The sequence below is a fragment of the Phoxinus phoxinus genome (assembly GCF_949152265.1).
Source record: "Phoxinus phoxinus genome assembly, chromosome: 15".
Classification (NCBI taxonomy): domain Eukaryota; kingdom Metazoa; phylum Chordata; class Actinopteri; order Cypriniformes; family Leuciscidae; genus Phoxinus; species Phoxinus phoxinus.
This window is the reverse complement of record NC_136890.1, coordinates 14,121,668-14,139,898: the sequence shown is the minus strand read 5'-3', so window position 1 is coordinate 14,139,898 and position 18,231 is coordinate 14,121,668. Positions and strand designations below refer to the sequence as shown.

General features: G+C 40.2%; 1 protein-coding gene across 1 annotated transcript; it reads left to right on the top strand.

Annotated features, from left to right (window-relative positions):
• Positions 1–316: 316 nt before the first annotated feature.
• izumo1 (izumo sperm-oocyte fusion 1) lies at positions 317–14,186 on the top strand. Its single transcript, XM_079637816.1, has 9 exons — positions 317–899; positions 1,477–1,551; positions 1,712–1,795; positions 1,908–1,928; positions 2,599–2,688; positions 2,784–2,902; positions 4,067–4,220; positions 4,322–4,487; positions 14,044–14,186. Exons 1-9 carry the CDS (start codon positions 680–682, stop codon positions 14,138–14,140), a joined length of 1,026 nt encoding a protein of 341 aa, XP_079493942.1. The 5' UTR covers positions 317–679; the 3' UTR covers positions 14,141–14,186.
• Positions 14,187–18,231: the final 4,045 nt, after the last annotated feature.

Genomic DNA, 18,231 nt, shown 5'->3' with positions numbered 1-18,231 from the left:
TTCAAAGGCAAAATCAAATGGGCTTTCATGCATTGTCTGCTGAGCCAGAGACAGAAGCACTCAGCACTTTCACAAGTTCACATCACAACTATTCAGTGTTTTCAACCACATAATGTTTAGTTTAGGTTTCTGACATTTAAATACACATAAGTAGCTACTAGCAAAATAATACATGTAACGTTATAGTTTGTAAAATACTGATGTTTATGGAAACGGCAATAGCCTAACAATCTTTTCAATTATAAATTGAAGTGGTGTTTTATTCATATTAGATACACATTGTGTAGGTAAAACTAAAACGTTCTCACACTTTACTGGCCACTTACTTCCATGTATTTCGGGTGAAGTGGAATTGATGTGTTGTAGACAGATCCGATTCTCTGAACTGCGTCGAAAAAGAACATGGCGGCGCCCATCTAGCATTACAGATAAACTAATATGATAATTGTAAAGGTTTTTAAAAGACAAAACATATCCACTTAAACGTGTTTGAGGGGTTTTTTTTATATAAAAAGAAGAAGAAAACACGAAATAAAAGCGACAAATCTGCCATATGGCTGAGGTGTGTCACGTGACCGAAACGTTCTAAAATAACGGTCGCCTTAAAACTCACGCTACACATAGGCTACGTGTGAAAGGATTAAATAATGCCAAAGATTCACGTTTTATATTTTCCAAAATGGCGTTTGCGTTTCTTTTTGGCTCGTTTTTGATTCTGGGTTCATGCCCCAGTGTAAGGTCCTGTCTGCAGTGTGACCCGGTGGTTCGTTATGTGCACGAAGATTTCCTGTCCTCAGTCATAGGAATCACTGTCCGTGATCAGATTGAACTGAAGCAAATCATTGAGCAGGCTTACGTCAACTATCGGGAGACCAGCACATCATTTCGGGGTGTCATAGGTAACGTTAGGCCTACTGCTGACCATTTCAAGGATGTAAACAATAACAAACGCGTTGGAATGCTACTGCGCATGTCTGGTCCTGAAGCATTTCCGGTGGCGCCGGTTTTAAATCTCAGATTTTCACCGTTTTTGTCTATGATTTTCACCATAGTAAAAATAAGCGAATACCCTTTAAGTCTAGCGAAAAGACAACAGTTACGGTATTCAATTCAATTCAATTGTTGATATCAATAACAGACATTTCAACTAGTTACAATTGAATTATTGATATCAGGAATTCTCATTTTTACTAGTAACAACATAATTATTGATATCAAAAAATATATTTCTACTAGTAAGAAATCAATTCTTGATATCAACAATTGATTTTGAATGGCAGCCTGTGGTGACATTTCACTAGTGAAAATACAATTTATTATTCCAGAATTTGGAAAAGGGTGCAAAAATGATTTAAAAGCTTGTCCAAACTTTTGATTGGTAATAGGCCTACATGCAAGATTTGCCAAATTTCTGCTTGCCTATGTCTTCATGTTATATTTATTGATGATGATGTCGAGTGCTCTGATTTGCTTTAGATCCTACAACACTCTATCGTGCACGGACTGAATATCAGAGTGAATTCAAGAGGCACTGGAAAGAAGACAGGACAGGTGAGAGCTTCTGGATGCAGATTATGTACTTCCAAAAGAGCAGTCGTTCATTGTTTAAGGAGAAAAGATCAACATTTTCATATTAGAGTAAAAACATGAAAAATAAAGATGCTTTACATCTGAAACCATGAAAAAAAAAATCACTGTTATTCTTGTGTAGGTTCTGTTCAGTGGGATATGATTACTATAGTGGAGAAAGGAAAGAGAATCCTTCAGAAACATTTGGAGATTTTTGTTACCCAAGGTAAGGATGTATAGCTAGGCAATGGGCATAATGTAAATGTTTTTAAATAGCAATGATGTTTCAGAACTCCTAATTCTCACTAATTATGTTTTATCATTATTATTTTCCAAAGGTCTATGTCCAAATAAATGCGGTAAGTACCAATTTGAGATTTCTATCCACCTTATTTTTCAGCGCGGAAGTAAACAATTTTCTGTGAATGTGCGAGACTTCCGGTTCATTATAATTCCGGGTATTTATAATAAGCCACTACATTAAAAGAATAGGGTAAGAAATACCAGTTTGCAATATCAAGCAGCATAAGAAGCTTTTTTGTACAGCTAAAAATAGTTTAAGCTCATGCTTTTTTCCCCCATACATTTTCAACTTTCTTTAGTGTGTAATCTTGCTGTTTGTGCTTGAAAAATGGCACTCCAGAGGGAGTTATTCTCTATATTAGTGTGCACTGTTTGTCCCTGAAACGCCTCTATTGTAGTCTTGAGTTTTCTTCCGGGAACGTACACGTCACAACATTTATATAAGTCCCGCCCCCCCAAAAAAGGGGTAGAGGTCTGGTTGCATTAGTAGTGTGTTGAAACAGTTATGAAGCGGGGCGTGACATTCCAGAAATTTGTCGAAACGGTTGACCAATCACAACACACTTGACCAGCCGACCAATCTGAGCTCATTGCACTTTTCAGAAGGAGGGGCTTCATAGAGACCAGAACTAAACAAATCGTTTCTGACAGACAGGGAAGAGAGGTGCTACAACAATGTAAAATATATGCGGTGTGTGTGTGTGTGTGGATGTTTGTTTCTTACAGGGCTGTTGTATCAGAGAGTGATGAACTGCACTTCCTGTCAGTATAGGCTCTTTACATGTCTGTCAGCCACTCCGCCTCTAGACTGTGGAGGTGAGAGAAACACCCACGGATATACACACCTTAGTGGCTTTAACGGACTATATCAACACATCTCTTTTGTCTTTCTCTCCTTCTGTTTCTATCAGATAATCATCTTAAGGCAGATGAAGGAGAGGAGGTGGTGCTGGACTGTTTTCTGCCTTGGCACGCTCTTGTCATTGGACAGACCGAGTACCATTACTCCTGGCATCCTGATGAAAAGAATGTACATGCACACAGACACACACACATTTGAATGCATTTGCAGGTTTCAAATAATATTGAAGCCTTTTTGATGATTTTTGCAGACAAGTGTTCTTTAACATACTTTTTATAAAGACTTATTACGGAAATAATAATTAAAAAGAATATGCTTAAGTGCAAACTGAATATCATGTTTTTGGACACTTAATTGCATGTTATTTGCAATTAAATGGAAATGTATTATAGTTTATATTTATAATAAATGCAATTAGTTGAATATCTTTCCCCCACTTAATTAGGACTTAAGTATATCTTTATATGTAAATTCATAATTATTTCTGTTGTCTTTGAAAAATGGTTAAAGATATGCCGAATTTACTGACAAGCATTTATGGCAAATAAAATATACTATTTATATTGAAATATGCCATTTCTATTGAAAATTTTAGGTCAGGTGTACACAATGTAATGCAGAATTCAAAATACGGGTAAAACACCTGCGAAAAATCAATATGAAAAATTCCTTAATTTTAACAGAGTACATTGTGAGTGTAATTATTAAGTTGCAATTTAGTACGTTGCAAATATATTAACTAAATGAACAACAGACTACAGTTAAAATTATAATGAAGTACTTTACATGTGCTTTAGTATGTTAGTCAACATATCAAAATAAGTGTACTTTATTAAAGCACAACAAAATATTTTTAAAACAATGATTTAAAATGTAGGCCTACTTACTGTTGATGAAGTACACTTAAGTGGCATTTTATGTTAATAATGGTATAAGCAAGTACAGTTTAAAAAATACTTTCAATATTTTAAGTACACTCTATACAAGTGTACTTCTTTTTTCATAAGTGAATGTTGGGGAGTAACTAGCTAAAAAAAGCGATGCTAACTTGACTAAATTTAAGCACAGCTTTCCAGTTAAAAACTATTTTTTCTAACAAGTACTGGTTATACCATGTAATTATATATAACTTTACAGTAATGTTTAAGAAGGTAATGCCCCCTTAAGTAGCTTCAATAGTGGTCTAGCAACTAGCTTTAAATGTTTATCTTTTTGGTTGATATGTTACAGTTAATATTGATCTTTCCAGAGATCCACAAACCAGATACCGATTGTGATTTGAATGATTATTTAAAATGTACTAAAATGAGTTTGTTTATTATTCATTGAAAGCTGTCACGTGATGGGGAGTATGAAGTGCTGGTGGTGACAGAGGATTCTAAAATTGTACTCAATCAGCTGACAACCAGTGAGGAAGGCATGTACCGCTGCCTCCTACAGGATCAAAAGGGTACTGTGCTGTCCCGCATTTATTTTAAACTGAAAGGTAGGCCGGGTTTATAATGCTTTGTGTTGAATGTGACAACTCATTGTGGTCTAGTTAGTATAAAAAAAATTTTTCGTCCTCCTCTTATCTCCTTCCCTCAGTCAACCCACTGCCATCTACAACCCCTAGACTGATTGCGATGTTGCCGTCCCTGCCCTCGGGTTATGACGCCACACCTCGCCCTCATAGGAGCAGTTTGCTCATTATAATGATTTTACTCACTGTACTCAGCATCACAGGCAGCCTTGTCATCATAGTTTACCTCAGGTATGTCATAATAACAACAGGATTAGGTTTGATGCTCAGCAGTTGGGGCATATTAAAAAAGGGGCTATGCAATATATTTTAAGACCGGGAGAAAGAATGAGTAATTTATGGTGGCCGAGAAGTGAAAAACAAAACCACAATTCTGAAAAAAAATAAAAAAAAATTATAAACGCAATGGAAAGACTAAAAACAAAATGAACAAGTTAGAAAACACAATAATATTTCCGAAAACAAAATAACAAATCTGAAAACAATATAACAAATCAGAAAACACAACGACAAGTCAGACAAAACGGAAAAGGTAGGTATATGTGTCGAATGGAATACTGACCGCTGATTGGACGAGACATCTGTCAATCAAGACATGCCGAAAGTACAGCGGACTGCGGCAGAAGAAAGTCGATTCGCGTTATATACAGTATAATAATATTATACTACAGGGCCGTTGAATGCTTGAATCTGATTGGTTGACGGATGTTCTAAGGTGTGCAATTATTTTCTGGGAAACACGGCTAAAGTAGTTCCGGCAGGTCTTGACCGCATTACAGTTCCATAACACTTCGTGTAGTTAACTGTAATAACGGAAAATAGGATACAATTCATAACAAGAAAAAACATGCAGCCCCATGCGCTTGATCTGCGATGTTCAATGTCTAACTTCACAATCAGTAAGACCTGCAGCACGGGTTTTCGTAATTATTGCAGATAATATAACAAATAAATAATTATTGATAGGCCTATACTAAAATGGCTTTATGTTTCATTTATTAGGCTAGTCTACTGTCACTAATAGAAAAAAAGAATGAACAAATTAATTAAAACGAATTGAATGAATAAATAAATAATAATATTGACGCACATGCTTTGTAATTTGATACTTATGACTGATTATGCCCAAACGCGTGTTCAGTCTGTGTTCACAGTCGGTTTAAAATCGGCTGCAGTCGATGGAAACAATCTGTAAGTGTGTTCACTTCAGTCTAATGTGTCAGCATTAGTCTGCTATCAGTGGCTCAAACCTCCGTTCCCTTTCGAGAGTACTCTCGAATTGCGTAAGGCTAACTTACGCTATGGGAAAACGCCTTTTCTCGAGAATATTGAAGCCAAAATTATCCTAATAATTGTATATATGTAAAACGCTGTGCAGCTGCAAAGAAGACCACAGCAGAGCATTCTAGCGTGCTGATTCAACTGCACAAACCTATGGCGAGGCGGCTGAGCACCGTGAACCTATCAGGTCTCTTCACGCCCTGTCACGTCAGAGCCCGCCAATATGGGCATGGCTTAAGCCTATAAGAAGCCCATTTTCGGCCATAGGAATTGAGATTTAATCTCCTTCAGCTCACGTACCTTCGCTGACACTGACCTCCGGACTGAGAAGCCGCCGCCATCGAAAAGGCCGCACTGCAGCTCTGAGGACGTCGGTTCCTGTTCCGTCAGCCCGCTGTTCTGCTTTACCATCCGGCGAGCCAATATCCTTTTCAAGCTGTGTGTGTGTTCGCTGCTGCAACACACACACTCACAAAAAGAACAAGGCGTTGTTTCAAATGCCTCGTACATCCTGCACCGCGTGCTTGGGCCGTGACCACGCAGATGCTCCACTCTCCAACGGCGGCTGCCCAGAGTGCGACGAAATGACGCTGTAGGCCCTGCGGGCTCGACTCGCCGTTTTTAACGAGGACTCCGTCCCTCCCGCTCTCCCTCATATCTCGCTCGGGCCGCGCAGGAAGAAGTGCCGCGGACAGAGAATGCCAGAGCTCACGAGCAAGCCCACGCAGAATATATCCCCGCGTGAATCCCTCTCAGAACCTCCTTTTCCGGGCTTGTTCATGCAGGATGAACAGCGCACCTCTCAGCTAGTGGCCGTTCCTTTTTCCTTCGGCAGACCGGAAGCGGAGGATGATGAAGACAACAGCTTTTCTATCGCTGCGTCACAAAGTGAGGAATGACCCCGCGTGTTCGGCTCAGGGCAGTTCGGTGGCGTCAGGGCTTCCCTCGACGCTAAACTAATGAGACTCCTGACGAAGGCCGTGGGAGACCTCAGGCTGGATTGGTCTCAGCCCGTGGAACCCTTGCGAAGCAGGCTGGACGAGTGGTTCCTGCAAGGTCGCTGTCAAGCTCCTCCGCTAAGGGCCCCTTCTTCCCTGAAGTCCATGACGAGCTGACAAAGTCATGGAAGGCTCCTTTTTCATCTCGTCTCAAATCCTCGGCTTCTTCGACACTCTCAACACTCGACGGCGCGAAGGAGAAGGGATATGACAGCATTCCGCTACTGGAAAAAGCTGTCGCCGCGCACCTTTGCCCGCTCTCCGCTAGAGGATGGCAGTCAAAGGCTACGCACCCACCGAAGCCCTGCCGTACCACATCAGCTCTCGCCGGTCGAGCATATGCCTCCGCCGGGCAGGCTGCGTCTGCGCTTCACACGATGGCCGTCCTCCAGGTACATTAGGCGAAACTTCTCCGCTCCATGGACGAGTCCGGTCCTGATCCTGAGACTTTTAAGGACCTGCGTATCGCTACTGACTTGAAGGTACTGAAGGTTACTGCGCAGTCGATCGGCAGGAACATGGCTAACTTGATTGTGCTAGAGTGCCACCTCTGGCTAACCTTCACGAAGATGAAGGACGCTGACAAAACGCCCTTCTTGGACTCTCCCATTTCCACCACCGGTCTCTTCGGCCCAGCAGTGAAAGGGTTTGCAGAGCGCTTCACTGAAGCACAGAAGGCATCACAAGCCATGCGCCATTTCCTCCCCAAGCGCTCCAGGTCTGCTTCAGACCGCCGACTTCTAAAACAGCACTGCCGCCTTTTCAACACTGCAGTAAACGAGCCTTTCATAAAACATGCATGCCTGCACACAAACGGCGACCATAATAAAACACAAAAAGAGCATTCTATTCTCTATTCCCAATATAGGCAGTGTGCCCACTACACAGTTTCCACCCCTGCACATAAGCACTGTTCACACAGCGTCACAAAATCATTCAGATTTTCCCCTCTTAGCCTGCTCCCCGGCTCATGCCGAGCGTGCTCAGAATGTAAAGCGCGCACCCACCTTTCAGTGCGCGCCACTACACATAAGCGCTGTCCCTAGAGTGTCACAAGCACAAAACAACCGAGCAACCAAGTCCCTATCACATAGCGACCCGACCCCAGATATAATTCAACCCCTCGCTATGCCGGCCGAGGCCTGGCAGGCCATCCCCGGTATTTCAGATTGGGTGTTGAATATAATAAAACGAGGCTACTCGCAACAGTTTGTCCGCAGACCCCCGCCCTTTCACCGTGGTCAAGACATCGGTGAAAACAGCGTGAGTCACGTGCTTCGCGCCGACGTTTCGAAACTGTTAATGAAGGGTGCTATAAAAGCTGTTCCCTTGACAATAAGCGAGTCAGGCTTATACAGCCTTTATTTCCCCGTTCCCAAAAAGGATGGTGGTCTCAGACCTATCCTAGATCTCAGGCATCTGAGCAAAGCGCTTATGACGCGCTCGTTCAGGATGCTGACAACGAAACAAATCCTCACGCAAATTCGCCCAGGGGATTGTCGATTTGAAAGATGCTTATTTTCACATCCAGATAGCACCACGCCACTGGCCATTCTTTATATTCTCCTTCGAGGGGCAGGCTTATCAATACACAATCCTACCATTCGGTCTATCCCTAGCACCTCGAACATTTACAAAGTGCATGGATGCCATTCTCGCTCCCCTGAGACTTCACGGTTTGCGAATTCTGAACTACCTTGACGACAGGCTAGTTATAGCCCAGTCAGAGGCGCAGTTAATATCTCACAGGTCCATCTAGAATGTCTGGGTCTCAGGATCAATACGGCCAAGCCTGACTATTGCAAAAAATAGTCATATTTTTTTTGCATATGTTGTCTCCCAGCCTGACTATTTCCTTTCTGGGGACAGTTATAGACTCAGTACAGATGAGACAGTACGCTCTCTATCCAGCGCTTAGCGGTTTCGTTCAAAGTCGGCTCTTACACTCCTCTCAAACGTTTTCAGAGGATGTTAGGCCTGATGGCCTCAGCATCAGCAGTTCTCAAACTAGGCTTTCTCAAACCATGTGTCCCCTTCAGCGCTGGCTGAACAACCAGGTCCCGGCACGCGCGTGGCGATCGGGCCGGTTGCGCATCAAAGTGAACCACAGCTGCATTAGAGCCCTGGCTCCGTGGAAAATAGCCGACTGGTTTCATTCAGGCGTGAGTATGGGCACAGTCTCAAAATGGATTGTGATCTCGACAGACGCATCCAACCTAGGTTGGGGCGCCCTGCGCGGTTGCAGACCCACCTCAGGCCTCTGGAAAGACCCGGAGAAACGGCTGCACATAAACTGTCTAGTGGAATACCACTTGGCGATATCTGTGCGGCAGCAGGCTAGGCCTCTCCGTCCACGTTTATCAAGTTCTATGACTTGGAAGTTCCCGCTTTGCAAGCTACAGTTCTTTCCATATAGGAAAAATGTTTAAGCACTATATAACACTTATAAGGCCCTACGCTGTCTGGTCTAGTTATACATATCCCCTTATAAGGCCCACTGACGTTGGTCTCTTTTTGGGGTCATAACTTACTCTTCTATGGGCCCCGGGCTTCCTTCCCGGGCCATAGTATGTGTGGATTATAAGCACGCACAGCGTTTTAAATGGGGTTCCCATAGCGTAAGCTAGCCTTACGCAATACGAGAGTACTCCCGAAAGGGAACGTCTCGGTTTCTAAAGGTAACCTCGGTTCTCTGAGAGAAGGGAATGAGTATTGCGTAACCCACCATGCAATGTGCTTAGATCGGGTTGATCGCTTCAGTCGATTTAACCTAAATTCCTATGGCGGAAAATGGGCTTATAGGCTTAAGCCACGCCCATATTGGCGGGCTCTGACGTGACAGGGCGCGAAGCGACCTGATAGGTTCACGTGTAACCGAGACGTTACTAACTCTAAAATTACATTTTGGAATTAGCAGCGGAGGCATGGGATTAGATGCGTAAGAATTTAGTCCTACATGCAGCGTTTTAATGACAAAAACTTTACAAACGTCTTGAAATACATCATCTGAACAATGTTTCGAGGTGTGGTAACTGTAGCAGAATAATAGTTGGCAATTATTCCTTACTTAAGCTAATATTTAAACGTGCACACGAGAATCAACTTTCTTCTGCTGTACTTTCTGCATGTCTTTATTGACAGATGTCTCGTCCAATCAGAGGTCAGTATTCCATTCGACGCATATACCTACCTTTTCCGTTTTGTCTGATTTGTCATTGTGTTTTCTGTAATTCTGTAGTCTAATTCGTTTTGTCTGATTTGTCATTGTGTTTTCTGTAATTCTGTAGTAATTAAATGATTAAGCGATTATTGATAAGAGCAACACTTCTTAGAGACATTTCATAGAATAACGTTTGCTTCACAAAACACATTTGGATGACCTCACAGATGTTTGTTAAAAAAGTGTCTACTTGCTTAGCTTTTCTTTTTTTTTGCATATATTGCTATTACTGAATATATAGTAGCAGTATTAAGCAGTATTTGACTTCAGTAGCTGTCAAATTTCATTTCATTTAGTGACATTATGTTTGCTTTAAACTTTCATATTTTGGAAAAGTTAGATATAATCAGGCCCACATGGAATCTGCACCCATGGAAATCAGCAGGTTCCCACAGAATTGGAACGGAACACCTGCTATTGTTTGTTTATAAAATATTGTGGCAGTGTTGTTACTGTTAACTAAAGCTAGTTAGTTAGTATAAAGATATAAATATTAGGTTTTTAGAAAAACGAATGAAAATGAAAATGTTGCCTTAGCAACTAGCTAAAATAAAATAAGTTGAAGTCGAAGTTGAAGTATAGGCTACTAAAATGACAAAACCTAAAACTGAAATATAAATAAAAACATATACAAATGGCAAAAGCATTTAACAAAATTACTAATACTAAAACTGAAAATCTAAAATGAAATGCTAAATGATGCATTGCGATGACATCACGGTTTTCTCCAGAGAGGCTGTATATAAATTAACTAAATTAATAACTTTTTTACAACACAAATGTAACATCACTTATGGTATACTTATGGTGGAGACTTTGTCTAATGCCACTGGGTATGTTAGACGAGGTCGAAGTATTCATAGGACAGTTAGGGGGCAACGTGGAGGCAGGGTGGGGAGTCGCAATGACAACAACAGTAGTCCGAGCTGTGCGCACTCGGCGCGCGCGCGAGGCAGATCTGGCCGCGCCCGCGCTGCTCGTAGCAGGAGCAGAGGCGGTGTGACACGGGGCAGAGGGGCTATTATGCATAATCTATCGCAAGCTGATGGGAATGCCGGCTTTGAGTATTTGGCCAATGATGAGGATGAGTACCAAAGTTGGATCATGCCTTTTGATCAGCCAATTGGATATCTGGGGGAAAAAGAACTCACTAATGCCAATTCGCCCCTAGATTTTTTATCACTCTTTCTCTCTGATGATTTCTGGAATTTACTTGTAAATGAGACAAATCGCTATGCCCATCAGTTTTTAGCCTCCCATGAACTCCCTCCACACTCCAGATTTCATCAATGGTCTGACGTAACTGTCAGTGAAATGAAAGCCTTCTTTTCTCTGCATTTGAGTATGGGTCTGGTAGAGAAAGAGTTGTGGGCCATTAGACAGAGTTGGAGGATTATTGGGCCGAATATTGGCCAACAGCAACACCTGGATTTGGCAAGGTGATGTCTAGGAATAGATTTGAGATGATTTTGTCTTTCCTTCACTTCACCAATAATGAGGAGTGTGTTGACAGGGGTCAGCCAGGGTATGACAGGCTGTTTGAAATCCGCCCAATCATTAATTTGGTCATCCCCCGGTTTTCAGCAGTGTATGGTCCATCAAAGCTGCTGTCATTGGATGAAATGACCATTGCGTTCAAAGGGAAATCAACGCTAAAATTGTACAATCCAAACAAACCAGACAAATATGGCTACAAAGTTTTTGCTCTGAGTGAAGCCAAGTCAGGCTATGTGCTACAGTGGTCCATGTACACTGGACAAAGTAGGCCTAATGCAGGTGATTTCGGTGCTACACACCTTATTGTCCGTGAGCTGATGGCCCCGTACACAGGGAAAGGGCATGAGGTGTACATGGACAGCTATCACACCTCGCCAGCCATAGCAGATGAGCTGGCAAGCAATGATTCGGGTTTGTGTGGGACTGTCAGCAGTAAGAGGAAGGGGATGCCAAAGGGCCTCACCCGTGAACAGTTACTGTTGAGCAAGGGAGATGACCCAGTGTTCATGAGGAAGGGGAAAATGCTAGCTTGTGCGTGGCATGATACAAAGCGCCTCACAATGCTCTCTACACTGCATTCCAACACATGTGTCAGAAAGCGCATCAGGGCTAAACACACTGATAGTGGCTACAGGGAGATAAATAGGCCTGTTTGTGTTGATGACTACAATTCATTCATGGGGGGTGTCGACACAGCAGACCAGAGAATGAAGACCTACCTCTTTCCCCATAGGTCAAGGAAATGGTACAACAGGATTTTCAATGCCATTCTCAGTGTAAGCATGGTGAATGCCCACATCATTTACTGCCGCTGCACTGCTGCTCCTCACAAGCCCCTGAAAGTCTTCGTGCAGGATGTCATCACTGCTTTACTGGAAGGCTTTTCCAGGAAAGAGAGCAACAAAGGCCGAAAGTCATCCTCACTGGGAGACTTGCCACAGAGACTCACTGAGCGCCACTTTATCTGCCAGGCTGATGGTTACCCAGATTGTGTAGTTTGTTCTGATCGGACCAGCCCTAAAGGCCGCCGTCAGACAAAATACATGTGCAGGCAGTGTGGGGTGGGTCTTTGTGTTGTGCCATGCAATGAGAGGTACCACACCATGAAACACTAAGAAATGTCACCTGGATGGATAGGGAGTCATTATCTCTACAGCAAAAGGCCTGCTACATAATTTTTTTATTTTTTTTGTCTGCCATTTATTAGTAATGATTTACACTGTTGATTTATCTATTTCCCTGACCATTTAGTAGTGTACAATATGCGTTCTTTTTTGTGTGTTCATGTCCTTATGATGTGTGCGTCTTTGTCAGCAAAAAACCCCCCCCCAAAAACATCAACAAAAAAAAACATTGTCTCTCGTCTTGTCTCGTCATCTCACTCATGATCTGTGCCTTGCCGTGGCGAGTGAGCTTTTGAACTAAACAGGTCTTGTCTACTTGTGTTTGTGTGTCATATGAATAATATATATGTGCCCCATACATGGAATCAGAGTGCCTACTGTATGTAGTAAATGGAAAATCTCTACAGCAAAAGGCCAACCGCTACATGCATTCGATTTGTTTCTACCATTTACTAGTAATGATTTACACAGTTTGTTTACTACTTACTATTTACCTGAGCATTCAGTATTGTGCAATATAGCATACAGAAGGTGAGGGACATTTTGGGGGGAAATAAGTGCTGCATTTTATCATTTAAACATGTGACTTTTCATGAAAATTCTATAATCCAAGATGGCCGCCACCCTATGACGTTACAATATGCAAATTAGATGGGAAAATGTAATCCCTACATAAACTTTGGGTCATCCTTAATATTTCTCTAATTTACAGAAAGTCTCTATCTTTTATCATTTTTAAGATATGGCCTTTTGAAATTAAGATGTCAAAATCTAACGTTTTAGGAAAAAACCTCTGGCGCCTAAAGGGTTAAGCTGGACTATGACGCTATTTTCTTCTAGAAACAAACTTTGTTGCATTATTTTCCTGTTATCACTGTAAAGCTGCTTTGAAACAATCTATTGTAAGCGCTGTATAAATAAAGATGACTTGACCTGACTTAATTCAATATATATATATATATATATATATATATATGTATTTTTTTTTACTAAAATATCAATAATTGTTAATTATGAATTGTTATTATGTACTTATTTTACCATGAATAAACATCTGCAAAATTCCATAGATTTTTATAAAATTCCTACAAAATTACTGTAAAAGCTGTTTTTACTTTATTTCTTCCTTTAAAATTCATGTTTTAGTGTATATGACATCCAAGTTGTGCACAAGTTTACATACGCTTGCAGAATCTGTAAGATATTGAAGTAAATAATTTTGTTTTTCAAATATAAGAGATTAAAAATATATACACTGCCATTCAAAATGTTTTTGATTAAAGTCTCTCACGCTCTCCAAGACTGCAGAATATACAAAGAGTACAGCAATATTAATACATGTATACATTCCTTTTTTCTTTTTTTACTAAGACTGCATTAATGTGATCAAAAATACAGAAAAAAAAACTAATATTGTGAAATATTATCACAATTTAATATAACTGTTTTCTATACATTTTAAAATGTCATTTATTCCTGTTGTAAATGTCTTTACTGTCACTTTTGATCAATTGAATGCATCCTTGCTGAATAAAAGGGGAGGAAAAAAGAATGACAGTGGGTGATCTGTCATGGCATCCTGCTGATTTTGTTCAGACAGACCAGATTAGGAAGGAAGCACACTGTTTTCATCCATTATGTCATGTTGCTTTGTGTCCCTCTGACAGAGTGACCATGAAGCACCAGAAGGAGGAGAGAGACAGCAGGAGAGGAGGAGAGGGGGAGGATGGAGAGAACATTGAGCTGGTGTCTATGACAGAATGAGGGATGTGATCCAAAGAGAGACATGAATAAATGACTATACATTCCCAAAAGAGTATGGGTGTGGAGTCATTTAGATTTTTTCACAGAAATTAATACTTTTATTCAGCAAGGATTCTTTAAATTGATCAAAAGTAACAGTAAAGGCATTTATAATGTTACAAAGTTTTCTTTCAAATCAATTTAAAATAACTTTCTATTCACCAAAGAGTTCTGAAAAGAAATGCATCACAGTTTTCACAAAAGTTATCTGAATTGTATTACTATTTATAATAACAATAATAAGTGATTATTTTTAGCAGCAAATATTATCTTAGAATGATTTCTGAGGGATCATGTGACACTTAAGACTGTAATAATGATTTCTTTGTCCTCACAGGAATACATTTGCCACAAATATTGTCACCCTTGATAAATATGAACAAAACTGTCTGAGAACATTTGTTTTCGGCAAAACTTTATTCAAATTCATTAGTCGTTCATTGAAAATATATAAAAAAAATCGAACCTTTAATTAAAAGGGCACCTATTATGACATTTAAAATGTTCCTAATGTTGTTGTGGGAGTCCCCAACAACAGTTTTACATGCATGCAATGACAAAAAACACTTTTGTTTTCGTATAATATGCATTTATTTTTACCTGATTTGCTCACCGACTCCCAAATGAATCGTTCAACGACTCGTTTTTCAAACCCCTCCTTTGCGCGACGCTAATCTGCGGTGATTGGTCAGATGACCCAGCAGTGTTTACAGAGATAATACTTATTTTTAACACGGAGTACAATGATGCTTTTATCAATTAAATTGTATTATAATAATGATTATAGTCCACTGCTTTATAGTTTGTAGTAAAAAACGAAAAATAAGATAAAGAATGTAATGTTATGTTAGCGAGCATAGCCCAGAGTTCATATTGTAAAAGCACAATCAGTCTTTGTTTGAATTAGCCCGATGCATAAACATAACGTTTTTACAAAAAAAAAAAATGCAGTTACGTTACTACGAGGTATTACTCTATTCTTTAAGACAACTCCGAAAACAACGACAAACACTTCACATATCTCAATACAATTGTCATTGAAGACCTAGAAGCGAAACGGTGCTTACACAACAAACAAAATTATTATTAAGCATGCTACATAAAATATAAAAGCAAAAATTATTAATAACACTTACAGGTTGTGATACGGAGGAGGAAGCTGATGCAAATACACTTGGAACTGAACCTTCCTTCAATATCAGCCAGCTCGCGAATCCCAGTTTGATTGCATTTAAAAAGCAATCGTCTTCAAAATGACGCGAACAAAGCACAAGGCTCGGACTATACTTCTGTGGTATAGTTATATGAATTGTAGCCACGTAGTCTTCAAATGCTCCTCCTTGGGCAGATGAAAAAAGTTTGCTTTTGACTCGCACTTCAGAACATATTTTCCCTGGCCTTGGAACCATAGCATAGACAGTATGCTTGGAACGCAATAAGGGGGCGTATCGTATTCAAATAACTTGACAAGTTGACGTCATCTAGTCAAAGAAAAAGCTTCGGTCTTCTAACATTCATAAAAATGACTCCGAGTCGACTCTCACTTTTGAAAGACAATAACTTTATATACGGTGCACTTTCATATTTCAAACTTTGCAGGATGTTTTTGTTCACCTAGATCTATGTTACACACTACATGAAAGGTAAATTTCAAAATTCCATAATAGGTGCCCTTTAATTAAAGCCACACCGCGGAACTTTTGCGGACGCTAGGGGCGCTAGACCTGTAACTGTCACGTCTAGCGCCCCTAGAGGCCACAAGCGCCGCAGCACTGTCGCAAAAGTCTAGAAGACATCCACTTAATAAATGGATGGCCGTAAAGCGATACGTTCTCCAGGTCACATGACCTGTCCAACGACGGTCCATCTTCTCCAAACTTACATAGGCGGTATTTCAAGAGGGCAGCCCCGCTCAGAGCATTAATAGTGTCAAACACTGTATATTGGCCTGAGGAATCATTTTAAATAACTCGTATGTGTCAACTCTTTAGGTCACAAAGTCCACGGTGTGCCTTTAAAGTCAAATAGTTGTTATTTTTCAAAAAGTAAAAAATGTTATCATAAAATATCTCTTTTAGATTACGACTGTTAACACGGTGTACTAAAAAGGGAACGAGGCGCTGCATTGGAAGTAACGACGTTATGGGAACGCCTCTGCGTGATTGCGTCTTAAAGCACGTGTGTAATCAGTCCATTTGAATGGCGAGACGTCATCCTTTATAGTGTGACTTCATGACCAGGAAGCTATAAAGAGCACCTGGACCAAACAATGTCAGCTTCTGATTGGCCAAAGCAAGTCGGCATGCACGAAGTATGGCAGGGCGACGCAGCGTCTTGTTCCCTTTTCAGGGAACCTAGTTACAGTCACAACCTGAGACGTTCTTTTTCAAGGTAACTCGCACTGTGTCTGAAGTTACAATGCTATGGGAACACCCACTTCGTCATACTGACAAGTGCCTGTCTGGTGTGAATTCCAGCATGCACAATCTAGGATGTGAGCACCCGGGATCCCGGTGTGGAGTCCAAGTAGGTCATAGATCCTCACAAATGTGAGAGGAGAGGATCAGCTCGCACATCAAAAAGTTATTGTAGGGATACACCTGACAACAAGACTTTGGGAGCCACCCCAGGTGAAAAAAAAGTTCACTAAAATACATTTTATTTAAGTGCACTTAGTACACTTCCATAATGTACTTAAAGTGCTCAATTTTCGCGCACTTATTTTGTACTTAATATACTAAAAGCTTATCTTTAGTACTTCTTAAGATAAACTTAAGTTAATCTTAAGCCCCATTCACACAGCACTTTGAACCCGGCAAATTGCCGGCAAATTGCCGGAACGCCTTCTGTGTGAACGCAAACACGACCCGGGTTTAATGCCGGGATCGATGCCGGGTTGGGGACCTAGTAACATTGCCGTGTTCAGACCCGGAACGCGCGCTGTGTGAACAAAAGCCAGGACAAATGCCGTAAGGGGTGTGTCGTAGTGATGATGCACGAGCCTTCGCAATGACGTAGTTATCGTGCGACTCTGTTAGAAGAAAGTTTGTGTTCGTCATCGATACAAGAAAGAACGAAAAGATGTCTGCAAACTGGACTGAAGCAGAGACCCGAGAGCTCCTTGCAATCCGCGCCGAAGCTGAGATCGTTCGCCACCTTATACGTCACATCATAACGTCACGCGTCTATCCGGGACATACCCGGGTTGTGTGTGAACGCGCTCTCTGATTCCGGCAAATCACTGGCAGTGTGAATGAACCATTTTCAAACGAACCCGGGTCAAATCCCGGGTCACTTTATCCGTGTATTTTCCGGAATCTCTGTGTGAAAGGGGCTTTAGTGTACTCAGCTGTGCTATTTTGAGACACACTGAAGATGAACTAAAGTGTATTTTTAATATACTATTTCAGCTTTAAATTTTTTTATTTTGTTACCACTTTTACTAAAACTGAAACCATATTTAATGCATTTTAAATACAATAAAAAAATTATTTAAAATATAATAATAATATATAATAAATATACCCAGGTGAAAAGGAAAATATATTTAAATTGTACTTATTTTGATATACTTAATGTATTTTAAATGTACTGTATTAATTATGTTATTTTTGAGACAACTTCAAGTATACTAAATGTACTTTTATATGTATTCAAGTTAAATTTTAAGGTAATAGTAATATATTTTATCATACTTAATTGCGTTAAAATGGAACTATTTTAAGTACATTTAGTGTAATTTAATATCACTTCTTTAAATTGTATTTTTAATACATTTTAAATTTACTTTAGAAATACAGCTTAAGTATATTTTTAACTTCACATTAATGTGTTCCCAGTATATTTTAAATGTAATATCAGCTTATTAATAATGTATTAGTAGAACACTATAAGACCCACTACTAGTATATTCAAAATATATTTTTATAAAACCATTCAGTATGAAAATAATATATTATAATGTATTAAAAATACAGTTAAAATTATAATTCAGTTAAACAGTAAAAAAAATATTTGTATAAAACACACACAAACACTCTTTGAAAGATAGT